General features: G+C 38.3%; 2 protein-coding genes across 7 annotated transcripts in view; both read left to right on the top strand.

Annotated features, from left to right (window-relative positions):
* Positions 1–1,000: 1,000 nt before the first annotated feature.
* acsl5 (acyl-CoA synthetase long chain family member 5) lies at positions 1,001–8,906 on the top strand. Of its 5 annotated transcripts, none has more exons than XM_077503081.1 (23): positions 1,001–1,143; positions 1,683–1,736; positions 2,214–2,384; positions 2,450–2,561; positions 2,783–2,896; positions 3,444–3,508; positions 3,571–3,672; positions 3,739–3,838; positions 4,737–4,915; positions 5,037–5,069; positions 5,176–5,227; positions 5,295–5,368; positions 6,272–6,349; positions 6,488–6,622; positions 6,711–6,845; positions 6,914–7,009; positions 7,070–7,142; positions 7,213–7,301; positions 7,386–7,502; positions 8,241–8,384; positions 8,452–8,553; positions 8,613–8,684; positions 8,755–8,906. In XM_077503081.1, the coding sequence occupies exons 3-23, from the start codon at positions 2,229–2,231 to the stop codon at positions 8,884–8,886; spliced, it is 2,160 nt and encodes a 719-aa protein (XP_077359207.1). In that variant the 5' UTR covers positions 1,001–1,143; positions 1,683–1,736; positions 2,214–2,228; the 3' UTR covers positions 8,887–8,906. The 5 variants fall into 5 exon arrangements, with proteins under 5 accessions (XP_077359207.1, XP_077359205.1, XP_077359206.1 ...); XM_077503079.1 differs by having other exon boundaries at positions 2,211–2,384; XM_077503080.1 differs by having other exon boundaries at positions 1,680–1,736.
* Positions 8,907–9,731: 825 nt separating this feature from the next.
* The window catches only part of LOC144004996 (ankyrin-3-like), an 83,282-nt gene continuing 71,776 nt past the window's right edge, over positions 9,732–21,237 (top strand). The window contains exon 1 of one of the 2 annotated variants that reach the window (XM_077502789.1): positions 9,732–9,914. In XM_077502789.1, coding sequence (XP_077358915.1) covers positions 9,879–9,914 — 36 coding nt within the window. In that variant the 5' untranslated portion in view covers positions 9,732–9,878. Of the gene's footprint in view, positions 9,915–17,526; positions 17,791–21,237 lie in introns of those variants that run through there. The other variant, XM_077502782.1, reaches the window with a different exon arrangement.

Genomic DNA, 21,237 nt, shown 5'->3' with positions numbered 1-21,237 from the left:
CCTAAAATGTTTTTACTTTTCTTAAAAAATGGCAGGTATAATAAGAGTGAAACTTTTTTTTTTTCCAATTAATTTATTTCTATTTCACTCTTTATAAAGGAGAAGTCAACCCCCGCCTCCCCCTAAAAAAATCTCTAAATACAGTATTATGATATGGAATAATAATAATAATGGAATATCCAGCAGTTTTTATCACTATCAGAAGGCGGCCATTTTGCCCCTTGGTGTCGCGTGAAAATGACATCACAGTTGCTCAGCTCTCAGGTAACAGCCAATCACAGCTCAGCTTCAGAAAACAGGTGATCTGCGATTGGTCGTTGCCTGAGCCCTGAGTAACCGTGATGTCATCTTAAGTCGACAGCAAGTGGCAAAATGGCCGCCCCCTGAGATGGATTAAAAACGGCTGGATTTTGGTTCATAACGCATATTCTACAGATGTAACATTAATCAGAATGTCATGTTTAGACTAGTGAGGTCACACGTTACATATTATTGTCAAGAAATGTTTAAGGGTGAAAAGAAAAAAAGTGGGGGAGAGAAATTGCGTAATATATTTTGAAAAAAAACTACAAAAATTGTATACATTTTATGATTTCTTAGTTAATGAATAAAAAAAATCTATGATCAAATATATCAAAAATATGTTTACATATATATGTGTACCTAAATATTATACTCTAAAAAGGGAGAGAAAGAGAGAGAGAGAGAGAGACGGAATGAGATATGTACAGATAAAAAAGAGAGATGAGGACATATTTGATGTTCTTGATGAGATTTTATCAACAAACTCCAAAGGTTAATTATCACACTTGTTGATAAATGCCGGCATCAAAGTTCATCACGATCCCTTTTGTTGGCCTTGCACATACGCACTAACACAGTGTGGGCAAAAAAAAAAGAAAAAAAAAAAAAAAAAGATGTTTTTGCGTTTGATAATTAAATGTATGTATTGGAAATGATAAAAAAAAAAAAAAGTTTACAAATAACGATGCTGCTGACACAGCTGCATGCACTCAGAGGTGCTAATGAACACAGGTGTGTGCATGCTGCGTGACATTAATGGCAGTCGCCAGGTCGCGTTTCCACCAGGGATCCTCACCAAGCTCTTGCTTGGCTTTCAAACGTCTTTGATTACGCCCAAAGGTAACGTTCACAACACACAAACATACTGTTTGACTGCTGCCGTCTTGTGTGAGGCATTTTTGAAATATACTTTTGGTGATTAGGCTCACCTGTGACTAATTGTTGTGAATTAGGATTTTGTAGCTCAGTTTGTGTTTAGAAAAAAATGATTTGGGATGAAATTGTATTTTTATTTCAGTGTGTTTTATTGTTTTTAATGCTGCTTTAAATATCAAATAGTGGTTGGAAATGCTCGTCTGCTTGCTAGCTACTGTTGAAGTGCTTTTGAGCAAGGCAGCACTGGAATGCAACTTTTGAGCAGCCAAGAGATCCATGACGTCATGTAAATGACACGGATGACAAATATCAAAACACAAGACAATAAATAGTGGGTGGTTCCTTTTTTTTAATTTTATTTTATTGGCTGTTGTACACAATTAAGTCGATAAAGAGGCTCTGCTCGTGCTGCTTTATCACATGACCAAAGTTCAAAGGTCCCTTTTGTATGTGTGACTTTTATGACTACTACGAGTTCTTTTTCTTCTTGTGGATTGAAGAAGAGCTGAGAAGAGGCTCCGCTTCGTGTCCACGCCGACAGGACCAGCCAACGACTGGTAAGAACATTTAATGTAAAATGAGCTTGTCACTTTCTTTTTATTTTTTTTTTATTTTTTTTGTCATCACATCCTATGTATCAGTTGGTTGACACTTGTGATTTGTAAATGAGTGTCAACGTTAGAAGTGGTGTCCCGCAGGGGTCTATCCTGGGACCAGTGGTGATGTTTACTATTTACCAAGGATGGTGTCACAAAAATGTAAAAAAAAAAAAATGTGCTCAAGGGTCACGTTTTGATTTTGGATGAGGACTTTTTATTTATTTATTTATTTATTTTATCTTTTTTTTAAATAAATCTGACAAATGGCAGGAAATGCATTTTTGCTCCTCCCGTTGAATTAAGACAAAAATAATTTCAGCTGTATTACGTTGTTGACATTGACAAATGTAACTTTGACCCCAGTTCATGAAGTCAAAGTCACTCCAACCTGACTTGACCTAATTTATTTTTTTATCATTTGAAATCTCCCAGCAGAGGAGCGCGTGCGCCATGGAGTTCCTCTTCCAGCTCCTCTTCTCGCCGCTGCCCACGCCGGCCGTCATCTCGCTGTTGGCCCTGGCGGCCGCCACGCTCTTCTACCTCAACACCAGGCCCACCCCCTTGCGGGCCCCCGCTGACCTCAAATGTCAAACCCTGGGCATCAAGGTGTGACGCAACCATGCCTTGAAATGTTGTCGTTTTTAGCGCGTTACTCATTCTCGTCGTCTTAGGATGGTGCCAGGAAGGTGGCCTTGCTCAAGGACAACAACAACCTGCTGGCTTACTACTACAATGACGCCAAGACCATCTATGAGGTGTTTCAGAGGGGTTTGAAAGTGTCGGGTGAGTTAAAATAAATTTAAGGGTGTCAAAATTAGCCCTGTTAATTTACGTCCATGTCAAAAAAAGTTTAATTTTTTTAAAAATGTGCAGAATTTTTCAAGTTCATGTTAAGTTAGATGGCTCTTAACTCATTTGCTCCCAACAACGTGTAAATGTTTTTTTGTTTTTTTTATATAAGTGTCCCAAAGACGTATTAATATGTTTTTTGTTTTTTATGCTAGAGCATACAGAAGGCTTTGATGCAGCTGCTCAACTGCAAAGAACGGTTGCAGAAATGGTTATTACACAAACGGCCAGCAGGTGGCAGCAGAGCAAAGGAGATCAACCAGGGCCATGTTGCAAAAAAAGCTCAATTACTTACAATTTTAAATAGATTTGTGAAAACTGATGAAACTTAGCTCTTCTAATGCTAATTGCTGCAAAACGGAAACAGATAAACATACTTTTTTTTTTTTTTTTTTTTTCTTTTTTCCCCCCCTAATGAAAGAAGAGACTTGAATCTTTCTTTTGATAGGTTCCATGCTTTTATAGCAATTGAACACAATATTCTGCGGGCCTTGCAAAATCGGTCAAAATCCAGTTAAACAGCCGGGAGCGAACGGGATTGTGAAATGTGAAAATGGCTGAGAGTGAATGAGTTATTGAAAAGAAAAATGCACTGCGCCGTCACCAATGTTACAAATGCAATTCTGCCATCTAGTGGCAGAAAAATGACTAACACAAATTAATTGTTTTTACAGTAATCTTTTTCAGCCATAGTTAATTTTTTTTTTTTTTTTTTTTTTTTTTTTGTACACTTGCAGCAAATAGTAAATTGGATTTTAATTACGGTTAAAAAAAAAAAAATCTATGTAGTTGACCTCTAGTTTGTCATGTTTGCAGGTAACGGTCCATGTTTGGGCTACAGGAAAGCAGGGAGGCCTTATCAGTGGCTCCGGTACAAGCAGGTAAAAACGTCTCACAAAGTTTCAATCCATCTTGATGTCTAAACCTCTCCTGCCTTTTGTAGGTGTCGGACAGAGCGGAGCACCTGGGCTCGGGGCTCCTTCAGAGGGGCTTGAAGCCCACTCCCGACACTTTCATCGGCATCTTTGCTCAGAACAGACCAGAGGCGAGTCAAAATGTCACCAAGTGGAATTTAGAGATCTTCCCGTGAGATTAATTTTCATGTTTGCAGTGGATTATTGGCGAGCTGGCTTGTTACACCTACTCCATGGTGGCGGTCCCGCTGTACGACACTTTGGGTCCTGAGGCCCTGGTGTTCATTATCGAACAAGGTAATTTGGCTGCGATTGCAAGGTGGTGTGAAGGACATCTTGGATGAGTTTATCAATTTTAATACGTAGCACAGCAGTTTTTGTAACACCAAATTCATTGATTGGCATGAAATTTGGTGGACATTTTTCCTCATAATGAGACGCATGAAATAGTCTCAAGGACGTGTGCTTGAAATTGAAAAGAAAGTCGGCCGTTTTGGTTTGAAAAATGACCTGGATGCCAGTCAAAGTGAATCAACCTCATGTAAAAAGTATGGGGGGGGAAAAAAAAAAAAAAAAAAAAGTCTTGACTAAAATTTTGTTTGTCAAATTGTATTTATTTTCATCAACTAAATTGACAATTTAGTATGTCTTCCTTCAGTCCCACCTGTTTTCTGAGGTTTTTTTCTTCTTCCTTCCCTCTCACATCCACATTTGGCTCGTTCTAGTTTATCATGCAAGACACATTTAACACAATGGTGTCTTTATTAAACTTTTGTTTAAATGAAACACGTTGAAATGACAATAATATGCTGTTTAAACGTTTAAAACTTAAAACGTTTTTACCTAGAAAAAAAAAAAAAAGTGCATAATTGCCCGGGATTTATCTTATAGCTGCACAATGAATGGAAACAAGTTTGAACAGTTTCTGGGTGGTTTTCTCCCACCTGTTTCATTCCTTCTTCTGATTGGGTTTTGTGACTTTTCATCAGTATGTTAGTCATCGTCTTAATGAATGGATTCTTTTACTTTTCATTTAATTTTCGTCTGGAGGGGCGATTTGCATGACAAATTTTCCATAAATGAGATTATCACTAGCACCAAGCATCACTTTTTTTTTTTATTTTTTTTTTTAACATTTCGCTGTTTTAATATTATACACAAGCACTTTAACAATTTGTTGTATTTCCTGTATTAGCCGACATCTCCACAGTGTTGTGCGACAACCAGAAAAAGGTTGAGATTCTGCTGCAGAACCGTGAGAAAGGTCAGACCCCTGCCCTCAAAACCGTCGTCGTGATGGACCCGTTCGAGTCGGACTTGGCGGTGCGAGGCGCCAAATGCGGCGTGGATGTTTTGGCCATGCAGGATGTGGAGGTATCAAAGCATCACTCATGTTTATATAATTTTTTTTTTTTTTTTTTTTTTTTTTAAACATTTATTTATTTTTTAAATACATTTAATATAAACTTATAGATTTCGCTTTTGTATCACACAGGCTGCAGGGAAGAGTGACCTCCAGAAGCCAGTGGTAAGCCACATTTGCCACTAATACTACAAATGCAACTTTGCCAATAGCATCAGATGCTAATTTAATGACGATATATGCTAAGACTCGGTCTACTTGTCCACTGCAGCCTCCAAAGCCGGAAGACCTCAGCATTGTTTGCTTCACTAGTGGAACAACAGGTGAACAAACAAAACCAGGGCCACGTTTTTGACCTCTAAATTAATTTGTTTTATTTAACTTTTAAAGGAAATCCCAAGGGTGCAATGCTGACTCATGAGAACGTTGTCGCTGATGCTGCTGGTGTCCTCAAAACCTTTGAGGTATTTTTATTTATTTTTATTTATTTTTAAATATATAAATGCAGGGGTGTCCAAACTTTTTCATTTGAGGGCCTCATACAGGAAATCAGAAGGACGCAAGGGCCACATAATGTTATGAAGAGAAATTGTTTAGTCCTAAAAGTTGTACAAATTTGTGCTTTTGCATATTTAGAAAATTGCTACAGTGTATATAAGCCAATTTATTTGTTATATGGCAGTAGGGTTATTATAGTTTGGGAATTTTCCATTTTAATTAGGTTTCAGGGTGGTTCTGTTAGTTTTTATTATTTTTGTTCTTTTAAAAAAAATGATTAGTTTTACTTTGGTTTGTTAGTTTTAGTATTAGTTTTTTTTTATGTGTATTGTGCGCAATATTTAACACACACCATGAAGCGATGTCATCTGAAGGTGCTTTTCTATTGGCTGCTGTTAGATGACGTCACTTCTGTGACATACTTTCAAACGTCATTATTCCGGTTTATATCAAAATAAATCTACTAAAAATCACATTTTAAAAGCATCCCCAAGGGCTCATGCATTAAATTAATTACCAAAGACTAAAATGAAGGACATGTTTGCTTTAATTATAGTTTTGTAAACATAAAATGTTTCTGGTTTCGATTTTATTTTGTTAACAATATTGGTTTTTAATTTTAGTATTAGTTTTAGTTAACTAAAATAACCTTTAATGGCACCTGTTTTTCGATACCCTCCCTTCTTACTTTGACCATCTCCAAACATATTTGTTTATTTTATTTGAACTGAGTCAAATGCCGTTTTTAGCACGTCGCTGGCCACTGAAAAATGGATGGTGAGCCGCAAATGGCCCCCGGGCCGTAGTTTGGACACCACTGCTATAGAGGAACATTTAATTGGCAAGTGAACTTAATTCTATCCCCACAGACGTCCATTGTTCCAAACACGGAGGACGTTACCATTTCCTTCCTGCCGTTAGCGCACATGTTTGAAAGAGTCGTGCAGGTAAGCATGTCGGCCTAAAGATCCAACAACGTTTTGCTCTTGATATTTGTTAGTTTACATAATTGCGCCAGCAGTCCAAACGCGCTGTTGTAACTAGAAGTTTCTAGTTACTGTGGTTGCGTGTTTCTTTCCCTGCAGACTGTGGTATACGGTGCTGGTGCTCGAGTTGGATTCTTCCAGGGTGACATCAGACTCCTGCCGGATGACATGAAGACCCTGCGGCCCACCATCTTCCCCGTCGTGCCGCGACTTCTCAATCGGGTCTACGACAAAGTGAGCAAGTCACTTTTTTTTTTTTTTTTGTGGATGCGGTTGATGCACCAGTTTTATTTATTTATTCACATGATCTCTTCTTGTCCAGGTGCAAAGCGGCGCCACAACAGCTTTCAAAAAATGGCTGCTCAACTTTGCGGCGCAGAGGAAAATGGCGGAGGTGCGGGAGGGCGTCGTCCGGAACAACAGCGTTTGGGACAAGCTCATCTTCCGAAAAGTGCAGGTACGAACTCGCCTCGTCATTACGGAGCGCACCAATAAAACAATCGACTGACCCGGCGATCCAATTAGGAGTCCCTGGGCGGGAGAGTGCGAGTAATGGTGACGGGGGCGGCGCCCATCTCTCCTTCGGTGCTGGACTTCCTCAGGGCCTTGCTCGGTTGCCAGGTAACGAAGTTGATGTCAAAGTTGTGCGAGTGCAGATCTGTGAATATTTCCCCCTCGTAGATCTTTGAGGCGTACGGGCAGACGGAGTGCACGGCCGGCTGCACCTTCACCATGCCGGGCGACGCCACTTCAGGTACAATGAGCGCCGCCCGCCGCAATCGTGTGAAGCGAAGCCGTAACGACGGTCGTGACGTTTACCGCAGGACATGTCGGTGTGCCTCTGCCTTGTAATGTGGTGAAGCTGGTGGATGTGGAAGAGATGAATTATTTTTCGTCCAATGGTGAAGGCGAGGTGGGTTTGTGGATCTTTTGGAAAGGAAGTATGGGGGGGGACAAAAAAACAAAACAATGTATTGTTTAATTGGGTGTCTTGCAGGTGTGCATCAAGGGGACAAATGTGTTCAAGGGTTACTTGAAAGATCCAGAGAAGACCGCTGAGGCTTTGGATACGGATGGTTGGCTCCACACTGGAGACATTGGGAAATGGCTGCCAGTGAGGAATAAAATATTTATTTATTTTTATTCATATTTTAATTTTTATTTTATTTTTTTAAATAAAAAATTTATATATTTCACTTAACTTTGCTAACAATTGGGAATTTATTTTTGTTCATGTAATCAGTGACATCCTGGGATTTTTTTTTTTAAATATATTTTTATTTATTATATATATATATTTTTTTTTTTTAAATAAAAAAATAAAGGTTTATAAAGTTAGCTTTGCTAACAATTGTGAACTTATTTTTTTTGTCCCAGTGACCAGAGTGGCGTCCTAAATTTTTATTAATAATTAATAATATTATTTATTTATTTTTTCGGTTAACTTTGCTATCAATTAATTGGGAGCTTATTTTTGTTCCTGTGATCAATGGTGTCCTGAGAAATTATTTTTTTTAAATTGAAATATAAATGTTTATATTCAAGTTAACTTTGCTTTTATTTTAAATAATAAAATAAAAATTTTATTTATTTGTAGAAAAAAAAAATATATATATATACATTTATTTTTTTTTTCCTGGTTAACTTTGTGAACAATTATTTGGTAGCTTATTTTTGTTCTTGTGAAAAATGGTGTCCTGGGAATTTTTTTATTTTTAAATTGAAATAAATGTTTATACTCAAGTTAACTTGTTTTATTTTAAAAATAAAAAGTGTGTTTATTTTTATTTTTTTAGAATTCCCCTCCCAATTAATTGGAAGCTTATATTTTTTTTTGTCCCTGTGTGACCAGAGCGGCGTCCTGAAGATCATCGACCGCAAGAAGAACATCTTCAAACTGGCTCAGGGCGAATACATCGCACCAGAGAAGATTGAAAACGTCTACGTGCGCAGTGCTCCCGTGGCCCAAGTCTTTGTGCACGGAGACAGTCTACAGGTGAGATCGGCATGAATGTGCAGGCAGTAAACGGACTTTAAAATTTGAAAGCGTTTCTCCTTGTCAGGCCTTCCTGGTTGCAGTTGTGGTCCCCGATCCAGAGGTCTTGCCAGGTTTCGCCAAGAATCTTGGATTTCAGGGCTCCGTTGAAGAACTCTGCAAAAACAAGGTAATGCTTCATCCTGAGAGATATGAGGAAGGCTTTCGTTCGAATTGTTGTTCTTGCAGGAAATCAAGAAAGCTGTTCTCTCGGACATGATCGGTCTGGGAAAAGAAGCAGGACTCAAGTCCTTTGAGCAGGTAAGCGCGACGGCAGGTTTGCATGAAAAAAGAATCATAATGTGCTATGCTAAATATCGTTTCCATGCAGGTGAAGGATGTGTATCTCCACCCGGAGCAGTTCACCATTGAGAATGGCCTCTTGACCCCCACACTGAAGGCCAAGAGAGCCGAGCTCAAGTCTTTCTTCCACTTGCAAATTGACCAACTTTACGCGCAATAAATGAACTCTGCTAACTGCAACTTGTCAAATCTTATTTCACTGTCAAAGCAAATATATATATATATATATTTTTTTTAATTATTATTACTCATTTCACACTTTCAAATACAAAACAATGAATACAAAGCTCACTGTCAAAGCAAATATTCACATACCAGTAAGGACTCGCACTTCATGCATTAGGCTAACACTGCCCTCGTGTGGTCGAAGAATGTAGCACAAGATGCTGTTTGCCAAACAAAATCGTCCCCCCCCCCCCAGTTAACTTTGCTAACAATTAATTGGGAGCTTGTTTTAGTTCCTGTGATGAATGGTGTCCTGAGAATTATTTTTTTTAAATTAAAATGTAAATGTTTATATTTAAGTTAACTTTGCTTTTATTTTTAAAATAAAATTGCATTTTATCTATTTTTTTTTTTTTAGAAATATATTTTGCCATGTTGGGTTTCACAAAAGATTATAGTTGTAATGTATACAAAATACTTTTGACATTTCATTGTAAAGTAAAATGATTTATCAATTCAAATTACAATGAATACATTTAAACAGTAAATAAGTAACAAATGTTGGGAAGCACCAACAAACATTTTCTACCTTTTACAAAATTATACATTTTACATTCTTTATAGTTTCATGTAAGGCTTGACGAATATAGAGTGAAATAAATTTAAAACAAAAACAGAATATCCCATAATGTTGATGGTCAGTGTGACGTGACAGACCGCGTGTGGACGGGTCCATGTGACCCGGGTGGGTGGGGGTGCTCTACTACTTTCCCCACACTTGACCGGAGGAGGAAGAGTCGTCGCTACTCGCTCGTACGTCCGGCGACCGACCCACTCTCTCTCTCTCAAATTCTCAACACCGGCCAGCCGCGCCTCTCCGGACGGACGTACCTCCTCTTCCCTGGTTCGCGGCGGTGGGTCGTTTTCGGATTTCAGTGCATTTTTGTGGTGGGTTCGTCCGAGGATTGAAATCACCTGGGAGCCAAAATGGCTTCTCCCGCCACAGGTGTTCGCCGTCTACAGGTAAGGAGACGACGGATTCCTTCTTCACTCCACAATGACCAGCTGATGTTAGCTTAAAAACAGTTTTTTTAAAGGGAAAAATGTTGTAGTTTGACTGTCAACAAACAATTTAAATGGTTTGAATGGAGTCTTCTGAGCAGCCTGCACATGACATGAATTAGATTAGCAGCCATTTAGCGTAATTGCTCGATGTTAGCATGCTTTTATGTTTGACATGAATTGATACTTTATTGGTCCCTTGCTGCAGAAGCCACACGCAGTAAGACACATTTTACATAAGAGACAAATGTATGGGGAAAAATAAATAATATACTTTTTTAAATAATCCCTCCACTGTCCAGCCATTCATTTTCAGCAGCACTTGTCCTCATTAGGTCATCACGTGTGAGTTGAAGTCTTCCCCCTTACTGCCCATATCCAGCTGGGATAGGCTCCAGCACGCCCTGCGACCCTAGTGAGGAGCAAGCGGTTCAAAAAATGGATGAATGGGTGAGTTGAAACCGGCTGCTTGACTCAGTCACTTAAGGCGAGAGGCGGGGCACACCAGGTCACCAGCCAATTGCAGGGCCCGTGTAAATAGACAACCCGAACCAAAATAAATAAATGAATGATATAAGTACAACATGTATGCAAATGAAGATTATTACGTTGCCCATATTTGCAATTATAACTTGCGTAGGATGTAACAAGGAGGCTTTTTCTGCAATTTGGTCTAGAGTTGAACTATTTTCTACGCAAAGTCTTGTTATCACCCAAATTCCACATCTAATTGCAGTGTGAAAAGACCTTAATTTTGAGATAAAATTTTACTGCATGTCCCAAATTTAAACCCTTGCTCATTCACTTATCACATTTTCTAAAACTATAAAAACACATCTAGTTGTGTTTAGTTATATATTTTAGATATAGACCAATATTTTTTCTTTTTCAGGGCAGATTATAAGAAGTCAAGGCGGCCAGTAACCGATATTTTAAGATGATATTAAATTTCAGTTTAAAAAAGGAGGAGGGGGTGGGGGGCTTATTAGCATCTAAAACAAATGTCAATCTTGACTTTGTTGTAGTGTTAAAGCGTTAATGCTTCTTGAACAATTTTTCAGAATTTTCTAAATGTATTTTTTTTTAGTCTTAGACAATATACTTAATTTTAAATTTCTAAAAAACAAAAACAAAACAAAAAATATTCAGGGAACTCCCAAGGTTATCAGGACTTCTTAAAAAGTTAAAAGTAAACTTAAAGAAGTAAATACCATAGCTCTGTTTTTTCCAAAACTAAAAAAAAAAAAAAATCCTTAAATCTTTAACTATCACATTTCTTCGTTTTAATATCGAACAAAAACAAAAATGTTCAGAAGGTTCCCAGGGTCAGCAGCATCTGTTATAAAGTTAACTGAAAATGTAAATAAATAGATATTAAACTTTACCTTTTATCGACCGTCAGTGTTTGAAAAAAGGCCGATATCGATATTTATCAAAATGCCCAATTTTGGTCTCTCTAATATATATTTTCACGGCCTTTCTTTAATGCTTTAAATTGGTGCACAAATTGTTCTACTCTTGGCTAATGCTAGCTACTCCTTCTAATGCGCCATTAGAATAATAAACCAGTCACTTTCAGTTGATCAAGTTGGTAACAGATGCTGCTTAAAGCCATTTACACAATAGTTAGAGCTGTTTTTCAAATTTCTCAGGCAGGCGTCCATTGTTGAGAAATCTTTGCTGTTTGCTAACCCTCACACTCGCGACTAGCAATGGTTTACAAGAGTCTTTGGTTAATCATCGCAGCTGTTGCATAACAGTGTGTGTGTCCGTATCTTGTTTAATAGAGTTAATGTTCATTGTTTTAGGTGTCTTTGTGCACACACAGAAACAAGGTTAATGGTTCATAAGCTTGTTTCTTCGGAAAATGCTAACACGCTAACGTGCTTCATCTAGAACTGACTGGTTCAGGAAGTTGTTTCCTCCCATTCACTTTTGTTATCGTGTTTTTGTCTGTTGGAGTGAGGGACGAGTGCTGATGTTAATATGCTGTCGTACAAGTCAAAGCAGCATGTTTTTCAGTCCGTGCGGATTAATGGTTGACCACAGCTCGTTTGAGGCACTAGCATTAGCGCTAATGGCTGCGAATACCAAACCGCGCCACCTGTGTCTCAGAGCCAATGACCAACACGGGAAACGACTCCTCTGCTGTCATTTCTTGGCCTTCCAAACGCTGAGCTTGTTGACAAACGCTGTGAAAGCTCGCGAGCGTGCGCACAAAAGCTCCGGCCGTTGTGTTTGGATTTACGTCGCGGGAGCTATTCACAGTCGCCCGCCCTCATTGTGAGGCGAAAAGTCTCGCCGCGCTGATTCAGCACGTCGCGTCGTGCCTCTCCGTGCCGGCTATTGTCATGGAACCAGTAAACACCAGCTCAGCTCTGGCGATGTAACGTCACCAGATAACGGGGTTAATTGTCTTCGGTAGGGTGGATGCCCAACAAGATGACTGGCAAGCTTATAAAAATGTTTATCAAATAAAGACAACGTAAAAAAAAAAAAACAACAAAAAAATTGCCTTTTCATCTAAATTTCACACTGACTTCACTGAATTTAGAAAAGTTGTGTTGTAGTTAGATGGCTTAGTTATTCTGCAGTGTCTTTATTACAAAGTGACATTGCCAACTAGTGGCCTGGCATGCACATTACAACTACAGTCTTTGTTGACGGTTAGTGAAACGTTTCAAAAGTTCGTCGAGAATTTCTTTTGAAGTCCTGCAGATTTAATAAAAATCTCCACATGTGATGATAGTGTATCCATAATACGACACAAAAGCTAGCAAAAACAATAATTTTCCGTCATGATAGTTTGTCAAACTGCTCGTTTGAAACCATGTTCGGGTATGACGCCATTTGTGCGGAGACAAGGATGGATTGTTAAACATGGAAAGTCTCTTTGTGACTCATGTTAGTGTGTCTGTTCTATTTCACTTGTTGAGCGTGCGCGCGCGGGATTTTTCCCTCTGCTGCGTAAATGAGCCTCTTTTATTCCACGATAACCTTTCCTCACGCTGCGGCATTTTGGAAAAAGGGTCCGTTGAGGGCCGAGGAATCCTCAACAAGGAGCGGCTTGCTTCTTCCTGGTTTCTTTAAATGTGGTTTCCATGGAGATGAAATTGTTGTTGTTGTTTCCATGGCCATCCGGGGACTTGCAGTAGCGTTGCCGTTGGCAACCAAATACAACATGCAATGTTGTTTTTAGTTAGCATGGAAGTATTAGCATAGATAATAACTGAACTAAATTTCTGTTAATGATCTTGTTGGATGATTCCTAAGTGCAGTTACCTTCTGCTATATTTAATTTTTTTTTATACTTATGGGGGAAAAAAACCTCCACCTTTCTTGAGTTTCTTTTGAAAAAGTCCACCTTAAAGGGATAAAACTTTATTGGGATTCCCAGAGTTGACAACATAAACCCCATTTAAAAGCCATTATGACTCATCAAAACATATTATCAAAGCACTCAAAAGTATTTTAGTTTGTCGTTGTTTTCTCAAGAATTTGAAATATAACTGAAAGTATGAAAGATTGTCCCTTGGGACCTAAACATAAAATTTAGAATGTTTTTGTGTGAAGGCTCCTCTTGTTCGCACATCATCATTATCGGGCATGTAATAGGAAGACGTCCGCCGAGGTGTCCATTAAAGGCGACCGCCGCCAAATGGGCTGCCGGTTGCCTTGAGGAGTCCATTAATTCCCACATGCCTTTAAAGGACTATATCTCATTTGTGCCGCTCGTCAGGCACGATGACTTTAATTATTATTTTTTTTTAAGTTTGGCAAACATCACCAGAGCATCATGATCTGTAATTGACCTTACCGTGGCACGCCCCTCCCCACCCACTAAATGCCTCGGACATTTACTGACATTTATCATGTTAAATGCTACAAACAACTTAGCATAGCTGATTTTATAAAATGTCACAATTTTTAATTCTCAATTAATCAATTAATTTATTGTTAAATGTCCACTAATGGTACACTAGCTTACATTCGCCAAGCTGACATGTTCTTCTTCTTCTTTAGTTAGCAAACCAGTTGAGTCGATCAACAGCACCTCTGCTGTTCACAGACAAGTACTGCACTCACTCAAACGTCAATTCCACGTCACCGTCGGAATTCATAACGAACAATTACTCGCCCAATTGATTGTTATGCCCTTCCCGAGTGCACACTAGCGGCTCATTTGCACGCGTTAGCGTCCACGTCACTGCAGGACGCCGGCTAGTTCCGCCGTTAATGCACTTGTGACCCCCTGAAACGTCGTCTTTTTGCCAGATATGATCACAAAACGGACGCCATCACATGTTACATGCGTGTAATATGTGATGAGGGTGCTAGCTAGATGATGCCCGCATCCTGTTTCTCTCGGTGGGCTGCGCGCTGAACGTTTGACAGTTGATGCTTTGAACTGGACAGTGGCTTCAGGCTACACACACGCGCGCACACACACACTGAGAGTTACTGGCAGAGATTTGTATGTCGTAAAGAATCACTCTTGTTCTGCGCAGACAGAATGGAAGCCCTTAAAAGTGGACTGTGTTTCTGGCTAACTTTCTATAAAGGAGCTTTTATTGTGTAGTGTGACCGCATCACCATTTGCCCTTTTGCTGCTGCTGATTAATGGAGGGATGGTGTTGATTGCACCGTCCGATACAAGCACAAGCTCTGTGGAAATGCAGAAGAAAGTCATCATTATTCATTTTCCGAGAGTCCCATTACCGATTAAAATGATTGATAGGCATTTTAATACCACAAGAAAACAGCCTAGGAAATTACATTTTATGAATGTGTTTTTTTTTGTGGACTACCATTAATTACCATTACTGTATTCCACTTGGGGTTTCAAGATGTGAGCAAGAGCGTAGGTGTTTATAGCATGATTAGAATTAAAATAAAATGTAATAAAATAATAATAATAAAATAAATATCAACAAATTAAATAAATAAATAAATAAATATCAATACATAATAATAATCATAATAATAAATAATACAAATTAAAAAATAACAAAATAATTACTAATATTATAATAAAATAATATAAATACATATAAATACACAATATAATATAGAAATATATATAATATATATAAAAATATAAACTAATAAAATAATAAATAAAAATAATATAAATACATAAAAAATATAATAAATAAAAAGAAATTGTATAATAATAATAATAATAATAATAATGATAATAATAAAACTAAACTCATACGTCTTCTTCGCCTGAAGACTTACGTCCATTTCTCCGCCACTCTTATGAGGTGCTCCCCCTAGTGGCCCGCCAAGTAATTGCTCAATAAGTCATGAACAATGGAGCCGTTATAGTGGCTGTATATGAACTACAAATATCGCAATACTTGCGTAGACGTATCGATAATCTATCAGGAGACAAAGTATCACGATTTATCGCGACATCGATTCGATATATCGTCACACTTCTAATCACCTGTCTAGTGTCGTACTTCTGATTGGGGCTCATTTGGGCGAATTCCAGAGCGCATACTTTGACCGAATGGAAAATGAATGGGTGCATCAAACCAACATGGCCGACTTCCTGTTCAATAACAGGCCATGAGTCCTTCAGACTTTTACGCACATCCAGTGGTGATAGAAATGTCCATCCAATTTATTTTCTAAAAAATAAGTCATATTGAACATTCCAACTTCACTTTACTGATTCATAGGCAATTCTAGCCACACACTAGCACTTACAAACCTGTTTGTCGCCCCAACCGCAGACCAGTTGTGTCGCGCGGCACTTAAATACTTGTATGCACGCGCGCTTACATGTGTAAAGCCGCTCCCGTTTTCCACAAAGCCTTTTATGGTCGACTGCTGTCATAAACGTATTGTGTTACCTGTGCTCACATGCACAGCGTTTGTTGTCTTTGTGTTTGGATTGTGTTGAATTCAATATCACAGAAGATGATCATAGTCAAGCATCATTAAAAACAGGCTCAGGCGGTCTTGCGTGAATAACATAAATGAAATTAAGAGGTGTATTTTCGAGGGAATTGTTGTTGTTGTGTCAGGATGTGGCCACTAGATGTCAGACTGGCTTCTATTCCAGTTGGGCCCGCTTCAAGTTGGTTTGTGTAGTTGGGAGGGATGAGGCAGTATGAAAATGTCAAATCACGATTGGAATGAGCAAGATCATCACTGTTATCGTCAGAATTATCACAATATTGCTAATGGGGAACATAATTGGTACTCTTACACAGTCTTACCAAGCAATAATGCCCAAAATACTTACAAAAATCTTTGACATTTTGGACAATATTCACACCAAAAATATAAGATTAAAAATACTAAACGACTAGATAAAATAGGTACAAAATATTTGATGGAAAAAATGAAAAAAAAAATGGAAAAATGTTAAATGTAATATACAAACATATTCGATGAGAAAATAAAAAAATAAATAAAAAAAAAAGACAAAATATTGGGAAATACGCAAATGCAAAAATATTTGACCGAAATACACATTACATGAAAACTCGACAAATATCACTTGCACAGTTTTACAGGAGTCTCAAGTATTGGACAATATATTAAAATATTAGGATAAAAAAAAAAATATTGGACAAGAAAGGAAAAATGTGGTGAAAAATACTACGATATTTAATCCCCCAAAACATTACATGAAACAGACAAATACCTCGTATTAGAAGATAGATCATTAGTATTATCTCAGTATTGTTAAAAATATGTTGGATTTATTAATGGGAGTGGCCATTCAAAAAATAAGCCACACTTGCAGCTAAGTCAGCTAACCACCAATAATGTTAAAAAAAATATATAACAAAATCTAAAATATTAAACAATACATTGCAAAGAAAATCAGGAAAAAAATAGACTTTTTTGACAAAAAAATGTTACACAATTAATGTGAAAAATACAAAAGTCTGAATTAAAAAAAATGTTTGAAAAAAATTACAAATATCAGAAAGAATGTATTATATAAAAAATGAAAATACACATTCAATTACAAAGAAATAGCAGAAATGAAAACAAAAATTCTCATTCAAAAGTCAGAAAAAAATATTAGAACAAATAACTACTTTAGATTAAAAAAAGAAAGAAAGCAAAACAGCAAAGCAATTAAGTTCAAATTATTACAAAAAATTGTTAAATGATTTCCATAAAAATAAACAAAGTATTACATTTTAATATCAATTAAAGGCACTATTCTGCCCTCCCATTTCCATGCCAGCATGGAATTATGCTGAGCAATGGGGAGAACGTGCTGATGTCTTGTTCTTCTTTCGGCTACAAACCAGTTGGCAGCGAGTCAATAGCGCCTCTGCTGGTCACGGCCAGCGTGTGCACTTCATTATGCCTCATCCATCAACTCCGCCTAATCAACCAAATTCAACCGATCCCTGATAAGAGTGCCATCTTTGCTCTCACACTTTCTTTTTTTTTGTATCAAAAAAAATATAAACAAACATGAAAAATATAGCAATGAGCTTGTTGCTACTCCACCCCCACTTGTAGAGTGCGTGCGTATACGCGAGAGAGACGCGCCGAGAGAAAGAGCGAGAAAGCGTCCCTCCTGGTTCCGCCCAGTCAGTCCTGCCTCGTTGGCTGGTGTGTGCGCGCCACTGTGCGTGTGTGTGCCACACACACGCACGCACAAACATTTTATGCACTCATCCATGCTGGATTAGAAACCCTCTTTTTTTGTTTTTGGGGTGTTTTTTGTTTTTTTCTTTCTTTTTTGGATGTAAACAAAGGGCCCCTGGGGACCCTCACGGCGGCCGCCATGAGCGAGGAGGTTCGGGAAAAGACGCCGGGCAAGTCGGCTCATCGCAAGAAGAAAGGAAAAAAGGTAGAAAAGGGAAATGTCATTCTTTTGCGTGCTTTTGTACGGCGTCATTTTTTTGAGCATCTTTTGTGACTGACATTTTTTGTTGTTGTCCCTCCCAAATACCTTTTTTTTTTTTTTTTTTTTTTAAACCTTTTTAGAAGCACAAAAGTAAGAGTACAGGTGTGACTCACCTCTATTGACATCCTCCTGTATACAGACGTGTGTGTATAGGAGTGTCTGTATGCGTGTATGCACTCCTCCCTGATGAAAAGGGGATTTATAGTTGTGCGTTTGCTGATGGGGTGTGTTCAGCTCGCGCGGCTGCTGCAGCCTGTTGATGCCAAAAAAAAAAAAAAAAAAAAAAAGCTCCCCCATCATGGAGCGTCCACTTGGCCAGATGACACCAAACGAAGATGGCGTAAAGCTATTTGAAATTGTTTGCTTTAACATTTTCTTTAGTGTTTCGTGACCAGACGAGGCCGCTGGGTCCAATCGATGTTCTTTTTAAAATATTGGAATGGGGAAAAGGGCAACTGGCCAACGATGATTCTGTTAAACGTAGCCTTTTCGTTTAGTCAGCTCTCTATGCCACACACGCGCACACTCGCACAACCTGCGGCTCAGAGCTAACCTTTCACATTTCTCAATTCAAAATGGTAATTTATTCGCGTTAAATACACCAACTAGTGTCAGATGAACACACACGTACAAAAAAACCTTGCTAATTTTACCCGCCTGGGGAACCGCACTCCATTCACTTTGTTTTGTATTACAAACAAATGCAGTTTTAAGCTATAATGCTTATTGAACTGCATAAGAATCGAAACGCACAATGTGAAGGTAAAACAAAACTTTAGCGCCACCTGAAGCTCTGAGCTAAACCAGACTTAAGAGTATAATATAGATGCAGTATTACAATGCAATTTTTGCAGGCAAAATATGTCAACTTGTGTCAAATCGACACATGATTGACATGTAAAATAAAGCTAACTGCAGTGGCAAAACAGTTGATGAAACAAAATGATAGCTCTACCTGAAGCTCAGAGTTAAACTGGATTTTAAACCAAAATTTGGATGAAACATTAAAATAATTGATATTTTTTGTGGACAAAAATGTCCAATTGTTAGACCAGCAAATAGAAACGCGTTAATTTTACTCAGTGTGGGGAACCTCACTCTATTCACTTAACTTATTCTTTATGTTGCCAATTGAAGCAGTAATGCTAAATGAAAAGCAAAAAGAAAATAAATGCAGTAGCTCTACCTGAAGCTCAAAGCTATACCGGATTTCAAAGCATAGTTTGGATAAAAATGTTAAAATAATCAGTGATTCTTGCAGACAAATATCTCAATTTGCACATAAGCATGCTAACATTACCAACATGGGGAACCTTGCTCCATTCATTTTACTCTTTAATGTGAACTACAACAACACTTATTGAAATGCAAAAGAAAAGAAGGAAATTGTCAGAACGTGAAGACTAAACAAAACTTTATGCCGCCTGAAGTTCTGAGCTAAAGCAGATTTAAAAGCATAATATGGATGAAATGAAATTATTGTAGACAAGTACATCCGTTTGTGCCAGACCAGCACATAAAAACCGGCTAACTTTAACATTATGGGGAACCTCACTCCATTCACAATGACTCTGTGTTGTACTGTAGGCAATAATGTTAAATGAAAAAAACAGTAGTGCAGTGTCAGAACATGAAGAAAAAAAACTAGTAGCGCCACCCGAGGCTCCGAGCTAAATTTATTCACCTTGACAAGATTAATCTCAAAATTACAACTGACTTTTGTGGGAAAATATGACACAATAAATAAATCAGGCTTGTTGACGCGCTAACTTTAACCCACCTGGAGAACCTCACTCCATTGTTTCAAATTTAGTCATAACGCTCAACAAGGATTTATGACAACAAACAACTAATGGCTTGAATATTTTTTTTTTGATTATTTCTGTGAGCCGTGTGCTTTGTTGACAGGCGAGCTGGACTTGAATGAGGGAGGCGGTCATCTTGTGTATGCGCACTCTCCAAATGCTCGATTCACACACACACACACACAAACATGAACTGAACTTCACCGGCTTATGTAAGATGGCTGCCCACGTTTAGCCCTTTCCATCCCACAAACCTCCCATGTCATGCATCCTCTCTCTCGTGTATTATACCCCTATTGGTTATTGTTGTTTCTCCTCCGTTCTGTCAGTTCTGTCAAATGCGGTTATTATTTGTTCACCTTCCACTTTCACTCCCTTGTCAAACCCCTGCCTGAAATTTCAATTAAAACTACTCAGATGTTAAAGTCGACCCGTGTTTATCTACTCTATATTTTCTGTTATTGTGTTACTTCCCTTCCCCTTGACGAGCCGGGCGTAACACCGTGGCCGAGTACAGTACGCGCACATAGCATATCTTGCAACTGTGGTCTTTTTATCGACAACGTGAACGTTGTCGACATAACTCACCGGGAACGCAAAATGTTTCCAAACTGGTGACGAGAGAAGCGGGAGCGGCTTGAAGCACCATTGCTGTGTCTGTCCGCGCTTGCCATCATGACTGCAGGAGAAGTCAGCTAACAAGTGCCGTTAGCTAGTAGCTGAATGGCTGCGTCTCATTTGCTTTCCTGGGAGGTGGCGGTGGCGGCGGGCGCGGGGGGGGGGCATCGAATCGTGTGTCCTCTCTTCTATTTCGATGCTCGAAATCGTGACGTAATTTCGATCGATTTCGATAAAAAATCGAAATCGTGACACCCTTACTAAAATGTGATTTATGACATGCATTGTTTGTTTCCCCCTTCAGTTATAGAAATAGTAGGCGACAATGACATTCAAACTAAACAAGCTTTGAACCATTTCAAGTCACAATGGGACTAGAGAGTTAGCTTGATGCTATTTTAGCATGATTATGCGAAAACTAGGAATTATCAAGAAACTTTGTACTTATTTTAAGAGTAGAGGGTTTTATTTTCTCGATAAAACCCCGTGCCATACAAACCATATGATATGGTCCTGTTTTTTTTTTTGTTTCGTTTTTTTTTTGCGCCTTAAAGTTGAAGTCAACCTGAAATATTTCTTGACAGTAATATGTTATATGTGACCTCACTAGTCTTCTGAAGGCTCTAGCATTAAAAACAAAACAAAACGTATAAATATGTTTTTGGGAGTGAAGGACAAAGTATTAAAAAACATATTTATACGTTTTTGGTTTTGAATGAGTTAAAGAGGAAGTCTTGACAATAATGTGATATGTGACATCACTAGTCTAAACATGACATTCTGATTAATATCACATTTGTGGAATATGAGTTATGAAGCAAAAACCATCCGTTTTTTATCCATCATAAGGGGCGGCCATTTTGATGCTTACTTTCGTATGAAGATGACATCACTGTTGCTCAGGGCTCAGGCAACAACCAATCAGAGCTCACCTGTTTTCTGAAGCTGCACTGTGATTGGTTGTAAC

Source organism: Festucalex cinctus, chromosome 17 (genome assembly GCF_051991245.1).
Source record: "Festucalex cinctus isolate MCC-2025b chromosome 17, RoL_Fcin_1.0, whole genome shotgun sequence".
Classification (NCBI taxonomy): domain Eukaryota; kingdom Metazoa; phylum Chordata; class Actinopteri; order Syngnathiformes; family Syngnathidae; genus Festucalex; species Festucalex cinctus.
Note: the sequence above shows the minus strand (reverse complement) of the source record. Positions and strands in the feature narration are given on the sequence as shown.